This window comes from Serinus canaria, chromosome 4A, assembly GCF_022539315.1.
Source record: "Serinus canaria isolate serCan28SL12 chromosome 4A, serCan2020, whole genome shotgun sequence".
In the NCBI taxonomy this organism is placed as follows: Eukaryota; Metazoa; Chordata; class Aves; order Passeriformes; family Fringillidae; genus Serinus; species Serinus canaria.
Window position 1 is genome coordinate 5,099,443 of NC_066318.1, and position 9,596 is coordinate 5,109,038.

General features: G+C 49.2%; 1 protein-coding gene across 1 annotated transcript; it reads right to left on the reverse strand.

Moving 5' to 3' along the window:
• Nucleotides 1–3,777: 3,777 nt before the first annotated feature.
• Nucleotides 3,778–9,350, reverse strand: LOC108962054 (lysophosphatidic acid receptor 6-like). Its single transcript, XM_018914423.3, has 2 exons — nt 9,209–9,350; nt 3,778–5,904 (listed from the first exon to the last, which is right to left on the reverse strand). Exons 1-2 carry the CDS (start codon nt 9,244–9,246, stop codon nt 5,214–5,216), a joined length of 729 nt encoding a protein of 242 aa, XP_018769968.1. The 5' UTR covers nt 9,247–9,350; the 3' UTR covers nt 3,778–5,213.
• Nucleotides 9,351–9,596: the final 246 nt, after the last annotated feature.

Below are 9,596 nucleotides of genomic sequence, written 5' to 3' on the forward strand. Positions count from 1 at the left end.
ATTCCTACTCCACTGTTTTAAAAAATAGAAGAAAAATGAAACTAACTAAAATCAGTTTTAAATAATTGTTTGGTACCACCTGTAGTGACACATCTGCTCTGAGTTTTAAACCAGTGAGGTGCTGGGTTTTCCACCCAAATTCAGGTTTACAGCAAGCAGGAACAAACTCAGCCCTGCCACTGCTTGGAGCTGGCAAGAGGTCGGGTGCTCCAGGTCATTATTTCTAAACTCCAGGAGGGATTTAGCCCACTCCGGGGACAGGGCTGTGCTGGACAGACAAAACCCTTCCTGAAGGATTCTGGCTCCCCACCGTGGCAAGAGCACGAGCTGGGCTGGGGAATGTGCCAGGGGAGGCAGCCCTGGGTGGTGAGATTGGAGCAGCATAGGAAGGCGATGGATGGAGCTTGGAGCAGCCTGCTCTAGTGGAAGGTATCCTGCTCATGGAGGGGATTTGATTAGATGGCCTTTAAAGCCCTTTCCAACAGAACCATTCTGTGGTGGCCACTGGCAACTGGGAGTCGCAGCCCCTGGGAGGTCCAGCTGCTGTTCCAGGAGCTGCTTCTGCACAGGGCTGGGGGAAATGACAGTTCCTGTGAGGGACAGGCAGTCCCACACTTCCCCATGGTCACCCAGCTCTGTAAACAAACTTCCATGTGCCTGGAGACAGATCAGAGCCCAGGACTCCATCCCTCTGCTCCTCAGCACACTCAGGGGAAAGCCAAGAGCAATAGATTTATGGAATCCAAACATCACAAATGCAATTTATTTACACTGCTGATGCCAAAAGGAGAAGCAGATGCTTCTGGTTTGGATGCCTGTCCAGCCTAATTTCAGGAAAACATGGGGGTCAGTGTGAGGGAAAGGTAGGAATCAAAACGTTGACTGTGTCACCCCCAGTTACAGTCCCAGTCCATCCCTGTCCCATCCCCACAGCCATGTGTGCCAGCTCTCCAGGGACAGCCTCCAGAACACACCCAATCCCATTTTCCCTATTCTGCTGTAAGATATCCATCCAGGATGCCTCCTGCAGGGCCAGAGGGTTGCAGAGCAGTGCAGGGCTCTGGCTGACTCAGTGTGGCAATGGCTTGTCCTGACTCAAACCATCCTGGGCTCAAACGATAAACAGCCCCCGGGGGACTTACCTGGCAATTGCACCGTGCAAGGGAGAGGTCCCAAAACAAGGTCTTAATCAAGGGGAATTGTGTGGCCACTGAAAAGTGTCTTTGGCAACCAGATGTGGAGCTAGCTGTGACCTGCTTCCTCCTGTGCCCCTTTGTGGGATCACAGACTGGTCCCTTGGAAAGAGACCTTAAAGCCCATCCATGGGCATGGACACCTTCCCATGTTCCAGGCTGCTCCAAGACCTGTCCAACCTGGCCTTGGGCACTTCCAGGGATCCAGGGGCAGCCACAGCTTCTCTGGGCAACCTGTGCCAGGGCCTGCCCACCCTCACAGGGAAGAGTTCCTTCCCAATATCCATCTAACCCTGCCCTCCTCCATCCTAAAGCCATTCCCCCTGTCCTGTGCCTGTGCCCCAGGTCTCCAGGCAGTGCCGGAGCACAGCCGGGCTTTCCTTCGGGCTGGTTTGGTCTCCCTCTCCCAGCAGAGGGCACGATGTGCAAGCGAGAGCGGAGATCCCCGGCCAGGAGCGATTCCAGGAATGATGCAGCAATCAGGAACAAGAGCCAAAAGCCCTCACTCAGACGGTACGTGTCGGACACGGCGTGTGGTTGGGGTGGCTAGGGCCACTCACTGCTCCCAGCCGGGGCCAAACTCCTTCTTGCACTGTCGAGAGCACTTGGTTTCGATGTTAAACACACCCGGAGGTCTTTTAAGTGGCATTCGGAGAAATGTCTGTGAATTCAAGAAAATGGAGCCAGCATCTGTTAGAAGAAACCAAATCGCCCCTAATTTTCCGGAATTTTGATCTTGAGAGAGCAACATTTCCCAAGTACATTCAATGTCTTTTAACATGATTTACTGCCGGGAGCAAACCCATCTCCTCAATTCAATTTGCTCTGTGGGTGGTGTGAGGTCTAAATCCAAGTGTTTGGATAATTGATGCTTCAGGAAGCTCATCTCTAAAAATGACTAAGTTGTAGAAAAATACCTTCCTGCCTGAGTCTTTCCTTCTCCCTGGACTATTATCAAACTTTCTTTGAAAGAGGCTTCCCAGCAGAAGTAGGAGAAAAGTTCCCTCCTAGCCTTAATCATTAAGTAAGGTAAACATGCTGTGTAACCTCAGCTCTAATTTTAGGATTTTGGTCATTCCTATGACATGGGAATTTCCCTTTCATGGGCTCCATTACATATCTGTTCCAAAAATTCTTTTATTTCACCTTTCTGCTTTCATGGTGCTGCTGCAGTGATGCAAGTCCTGCCTGGCTGACACTCACAAGAAGTGAAATCTAAACTACTTTTCTTCCAAGAGGCAAAGTTTACACAAATCCAATGTCCTGGGAGAATGTCTTGTGAGAGGGAAATGCCTTCCTTCAGCTGCCCCATGCCAGCCGTGATCTATTTGAATTCCATGTGCTTCCATTGGAATTCCCTGTTGCAGGAATGGGTGCATCTCCCTGCACTCCAAAAAAGGCTCTTGTGGTCCTGGAGAGGATGGATTGGGGGTTTGGTGCAGGAAATAGCTCCAAGATAAACACAGGTGGTCTGGAGAAGCTGTGGCTGCCCTGTCCCTGGAAGCATCCACGGATGGACAGGACTTGGAGAAACCCGGGATAGTGGAAGGTGTCCCTGCCCATGGCAGGGGCTGGATTAGATCTACCCTTTCCTACCCAAATCATTCCATGATTTTGTGATTCCTAGCTCTTGGCAAAGGCAGGTTCTGAGCTCTTCTGCAGAGAATGGCCTGACCCCACAGCCATAGCTACATCAACCAACAGAAGCCAGCCAAAACGACTCAGGGAATCATATCCAAGTGAAAAATAAAAATAGCTCATCTGCTTTAGCTGAACTGTAGAAAAGCCTCTTTATAAGGATTTGGAATCTTCAGACGAGGATGTGAACAAGGGGAATGGAGGTTCTGTCCTTGACTGCAAAGCGCTTTGGGTGTCCCAGCCATGCAGATCTCTCCAAGCCTGGTGTTCTGCCCCAGAATTTCCTTGTGGAGCATCTCCTTCCCTTTCAGCCTGGCCACTGCCACAAACCCCAGCTGCTCTCAGGAGGGACGTTGGGTCATCAGAGAATCATCAAGGCTGAAGGGATCTCCAAGGTCACCAAATCTAACCTGAGCTGTTCCATGTGCAGAGGTGGAGCCAGCCAAAGGAAAAGCTTAAAGGCTGCTCATTCTCCTGGGAAATTATTTCCTCCCCTTCGGGGGGAGCTCTTGGCTGCTCTTGGCCCTGGGGAACAGCAGGAAGGGCTTCCCCCCACAGCACCCATCAGCAGCACAGCTAAACCACCAGCAGCCTCTGGGTCTTCCCTGGTGGCTTTCTGCTGACAGGGGGAACTCTTCCATTTATCAGTTTGATCATCCTGTGCAGGGTTTTGTTTCCTCTCCATCTGCAAAGGTGATCAGAAGTGGGGCTGAGGGGGACCAGCTGCCAGGAACTGCACCACAGCAAAACTGTGAATCTGCTGAGATGGGGCAGGAGATAGAACACCCCCGGTGTCACTGGGTTCTCTCTGTCCCTCTTAGCCAATCAAGCAGTCAAACGTGGTCTAAATGTTCACTATAAAAACCTTGCCAATGTGGGCTGTAACAAAATAATCATCTCCTCTAGATCTCTCTAGCAGAACCTCAGCAAAAATACATAAATAATGTCCAGGCTTTAACAAAATACATTTTTATTAAATACAGCACTTCAAGTAACATTTCCTCTCTCCTGGGAGTCTCTCACTTCAGGCTTCAGGAGCAGGAACAGGTTATCACAGTGCATCAAGTTATTAGGACATCCTTCCTGCTGATGGGATCAGCTTTGATTGGGAATATTCATCCAAGGGTTTAATTGACTTGATTACATTTCTGCTCTGATTTTACTGATCCCCAGCCCTTGGCAGAGCTTCTTTTTGAGTCTCCTGAGAAGCAAAGTCAGCACTCAGCACTAGCTGCTGGTGCTGCAGCCATGAGCTGGGAATGGCACAAAGATTTGGGAATGGCAGAATCATCTGGGGATGGCAGAAAGACCTGAGAATGGCAGAATGATCTGGGGGTGGCAGAAAGATCTGAGGATGACAGAACATCTGGCTGAAGTTCAGTCTCTTCTCACCACAGCCTGTACCTGGAGGTCCCATGGGAATTCAGGAGGATTTGGAAGTGCCCATGGCCGTGTGTGCATTGGGCAGTGTCAGAAGTATCTGGAATACTTTGTGCTTTGCTGATAAAATCCCAGAGAGTTGAGGAAATCCCAGGAATCACCAGTTGGAAACAGCTCTCACACATCCACCCAAGCCCCAGTGTGGTCAGAAGGACATTGGTGGCTGTGATCTTCCACACCACTGCCAGGGGAGGTGGGACAGCTCTGCTAATGCCAGCAAATCCTTCCCTGCTTCTAAACCCACAGCCATGGAATCACTGGGGATGCCTCTGGATGCAGTACATGGAACCCTCCACACAGTGGGGTTCTAAAACTCTCTCTCCTAGGGCTAAAGCAAACAGCTGCACTGCAGCTTTCCACCCTTTTATTTCTGAAGAAGGATGTGAGAGAAGCTGTTTCCTACTTTGCTGTGACAACCTCCCAAGAACAGCTCTGGGAATGTTCCAAAGCGTGGCATCTCAGCCCAGCTCTGTCCCAGGAACTCTCCAGGTGGGGCTGATGCCCTGAGCCCACCTTGGACATCTTGGTGCTCACCTTGTCTCTCCAGCCCACCTGCAGAGCCTGGGGGTCACCTGAGTTAGGAATATCTTAGGACATAGATCCTGTCTTCAGTAAACAACTACACAACTCTTGGCTCAACAGATCCCTGAGGAAGCATTTAAGCACCCTTTTTATATAAAAAATAATGCGGTTGATTTACAACCATGAAATGTCTTCTGTTTCACCTCTAGAATGAATAAAGTCTAAATAAACACACACCAGCTGTGGTGTCTTAATGCCAAGGGGCTCCTCAGCCCCAAACTCTTCTCAATAACAGTACCAGGAATCAGGAAGGTTTACCCTCCCCGGTGAGCCTTGGTCCTGGTTATTGAAGAGTTTCTAAATGGTTTGGAATTGCATTGAAGGGCCTTGTGTCGCTCCAGCACTCCCAGAAGGAACATCCTACTTGGATTTGAGTCTAGACCTGGGAGACATGCTGAAAAATATCTTGTAGTAGATGTAGACGTTGATAATCCTCAGCAGAATTCCCAGGATGTAGCTGAGGGACCTGAGCAGTTCCGCGGCCGCGCCGCAGAGCTGGAACAGGAGCCCCGGAAGGCCGCGGGAGGGAGAGGAGGCCCCGCCGGCCCTCAGGTGCTCGTCCAGGAGGAACAGGGCACACTCTGCGGCCACCAGCGCCCAGATCACCCTGGACAGCAGCCTGGCATTCCTGACAGTGCGCAGGGGCCGTGACTCCGAGGGCAGGAAGGTGATCATGTAGGCCTCGAAGGCCACACAGCTGAGCAGGACGCAGCTCACGTGGGCGTTGGCCGTGAGGAGGATCCGCGCCACGGCCGAGGCTGCAGGAGAGGCAGCGGCACCAAAACTCCCCAAAACCACGTCAGAAACAAGGCTAAGCAAAACCAGGATGTCTGCCTGGGCCAGGCTGGAAATGAGGACTGCAGTGGACTTGGAGGAAACCTTGGCAGACTGCAGGAGGATCATGGTGTACACGCTGCCCAGCAGCCCCAGGAGGGTGCTGACAGCGTTGGAGGAAGACAGGACGAGGTATTGGATATACTTCAGTGCCAGGTATCTCCTGAGATCTTTCATGTGGTCTCTGTCCATTGAAATGCCAGTTAGGGAAGAATACCTGGAATACATATTAAAAAAACCCCAGTGATTAAATGTAAAATTAACAGGATGGATTCCAGGCAAATTATAATGGACCTGCACTTGTACAGGCACATTCCGGTGTCAAGAACCACTTGGAGATGATGCCAGCTCAAGGATCTGAGCTTGTATTTACACACTCATATCATAAATAGGAATTAAGTTTGTCAGTGCTTGGATATTTTTAGGTAGCAGCATAATTAGTGTAATCTTGCACAGAAGGGGTGTAAGTGTGAATTATCCCTGTCCCTGAAAGGAAGTAGCCAGAAAATTATAAACTGCAGTTCCTAGAAAATACTAAAATCATCTCCAAATTCAGTTCTAACAAATAAACAAGGAAATTGTTATCTAAATCAGAGAGATGAGATGAGATTAGATAAGGAAGAGCAATGTGGGTTTCTCACAGATAAAGCAAATTGATTGAGCCCAACTTCCTCCTGTATCAGGGTGATCAATCCTGGTGGGAACCAGCCCATGTCACAGAGCTTGAATTTTCTGAAGAGTTTCAATACTGTTTCATGAGGCATTTTAGGGAGGAGCAAGGTAAGAAATGTGGCCTAGGTGAAGCTGTGGTTAAGTCATACTCAGCTGGATGGGAAATTGAGGGAAGGCTCCTTCTCAGGAATTTGAGGAATGATATGTCAAGTGGGGCTCTGCAGAGATCTCACATTATGTAGTTTTCACGAACTGCAAGAAGGAACTCAGCAGAATTTAGGCCTTGATTGAGGTGTGTGACCAGTTTTGAGAGCAACAGCTCAAAAAAGGTGTCACTGAAGGAGTTTCAAGGAGGCTGATCCTCAGAGATTGAGCCGAGTGTAGCAATTCCATTTCCCTCCTATTGAGCAATTATGTCCATATGTAAATTCCCAGAATTCCCAATGTCAGCACCTTGGAGCTGGTGTTACAGAGCTTTTCCAGTGCATTACCCAGCAGGTCTGGGTGCCTGCTTAAGTCATCACCTGGGTTTAATTTTGCTGGGACGATGGGAAGATGATAAGTGATTCCCATGAAATGTACGGACCCAGGTTTTTGAGACTGGGATTCCCGTTGCTTGTAGAGACTTGACTGGTACCAGGTTGATTCATCTGAGATTCACATGTGCCTGTTCTCCTTTGTCTTTGAAGTGTCTGACCCAACTTGCTGAGGGATTACTTTGGGGAAGAAGTAGGAAAAGATTTCTCCCTGTATTTCAGCTGAGTCAGCTCATCCTACCCTCCCTTCCCACAGTGATTAAGTGGAAAAACGATTCTGCATTTTGTGGCAAAAGCAAATGATCTTAGAGGTCTTCTCCAACCTTAATGACTACATTATTGGTTTAACCCTTTGTTTTGATACAGAGCACCAAAGCAATTCCAATCTAATGGAACAAACCCTGAATCCACAACACGGAACTCGTGCGAGCTCCAAGAGGAGGAGAACAAAGCCATGACATGTACAGCTGAATCCTGATTTATCTTCTTATCTCCAAGCAAGTTACTCCTTTGAGAGGTACATTAAGGATCTCCTGTCATTAGTTTTTTTCTTGCAACCTACTTCCATGTCCATTTTCATGAATTATATTTTTGAGGAGATAAATTACATGCCTTGATAAAGATCTTTGCTTGTTTTAGAGCTGGATTTACAGCAGATCTTATCTATGTGGAGCATTTGAACTCAGAGCTTCTGGACTTTGGCTCCTACCTTGCCCCAGGGTTTGGTGATGAGTCCAAGGAGGAGTGTTAGGAATCAGGAACAGCCGGAGAAGCTAGGGGAGGTGCCCAGGGCAGAACCCTGAGGAGTTCAAAATGTTTCTCCCATCCTCTCTTCTCGAAACTTCAGCATTTTCTGTAGTGCTGCCAGCATTTTCTGAACACCAGAGTGTCCTTTGGGAAGGAACTGGAGCTTCTGGCTGGAGGATCCCTTCTCTTGCTTTCTGTTGGTGACAGCCAGAGGTATCTGTCCCTTCATTCCATGTCTGTCCCTCAAGGCAGGATTGCTGCCAGGGTTCCCTCCTGCTCCCTCCACCTCTTCCAGACTATAATTTAGGGGTTAAAACTGTCATCCAGAATGCAGCAGAGCCAGGTTTTATTTCCTCCTTCCCCTCAGGGGTTTGAGATGTTTATCTCCTGTGGGTGGATAGGGATTGTCCTTGTTCTAAAGGAATCTGGGCAGAGTGTGAGAAAACAGGTGACACCCTGGCCAAGGGTCAGGGATCAGGAGCAGCCCCATGGGTCACCACCGAGGCATTTGGAAGAGACATCCCAGTTTTTGGGACTTGCTCTAAGTGCTGTTTGGATTCATCTGCTCCTGTGAATGAAGCAGAGCTGGGAGATGTTCCCAGGTGCTGGAGTTCTCTCCATGGAGAACTCCAGAGGCCCCTGGCAGAGTTTTGGCACTGCCAGCGCACACCCTCCATGGGGACAGGGGTTGGGATGTGGCAGGAGGAGGCAGGGAATGCTGACTACCCCACAAGGATGCTGTGAGGGCACAGTCCCTGCTCCTGTCACCAAATCAGTGCCAGAGAGCTCCCTGGGCACAGCACTGGTCAGACACAGCCTCTGCAAGGTAAGAGAAAGGTAAACTTGGGTGAAGAGCAGGTGCATGAAGAGAGCACAGGCAGGGGCTAAAGCCACAAACTTCTCCTGTGTGGCTCACCTGAGCTCCTACTGCCAGGATCCCATCCATGGCTTCCTCCAGCTGGGAAATCCCACCAGCCCACAGAGACATTCGGTGAGGAGAGCGCAAACCCTTCCCTCTGTCTGCACCTGGGCATGTGGGATCTCACCAGGTATGGGAACAGGAGTGGGAGCTGTTTCCTGAGTGTTTCCAGAATGGTCACTCTGTGGAGGAGGAAACCTGAGCTTCACCCATTTATTTACAATTTACAAAGCAGCTCTTGTGGCCTGTGGTTCAGGTCACCCACAAGAGGATTCCTGCACATGGGCAGGGACACTTGGACAGTTTTTGGTGAGATGAAAGCTAAGTTCAAGCTCACAGAAGGTTTCCTGAACCAGCACTTGGTGTTTTCAGTGCACTATTTTTTTATTTCCACAGAAATCTCTCCTGACACACGTCCCAAATTCCAGATAATAGTAACTGCTCATTTGTCATAAATACATTGTTGTAGTCTAAAGGGTACCCAAAAATACCTCCTGCTCTTAAACAAGTAATTCCTTTCAAATTTCCTTCTGGAATGATGTCAAAGGATATAGAGAAGAAGAGAACAAATTAAAAAGGCAGATTAGCACTGAATATCCTGACTGTAATGAAGTGCTATTCCTTATTTCAAAAGGAAAAATACTTACATTTTCTGGAAGAAGCAGCCAGGGATAGTTTTCTGCATCCCTGCACTCTGTGTGATGTCTCAGCAGAGCTGAAATGTGCCGTTTCCCTTGGAATGATTCCTGGTTTTTATACAGAGCACCCCGTGTTCGGCTCCACGTCAGAGCTGGGGCCACGGGATTTGTTTTGCTGGGCAACTTCCTCCAGAGCTGGTTTCACAAGGATTACTCACTGGAATCGTGGTGCCCATTAACTTTCAGCTGTCTGGAAAAACTGATGGCCTGGGTGGAAAAGGAGTCCCAGACACTTCCTCACACACAGGCTGGAGCAGATTACAGGGAGCCATCCTGGGCTCCTCTGGGTGCTGCGTGGGCCAGCACAGGTTATCCATGAGAGAAACCCTCTGAGCCC

Excerpts from the sequence above, each read along its gene's own strand:
- LOC108962054 (XM_018914423.3), bottom strand. The coding sequence starts at position 9,246 with ATGCAGAAAACTATCCCTGGCTGCTTCTTCCAGAAAAT. Across the intron at positions 5,905-9,208 it reads GGCTGCTTCTTCCAGAAAAT|GTATTCTTCCCTAACTGGCA; the intron begins GTAAGTATTTTT and ends TATGTATTCCAG.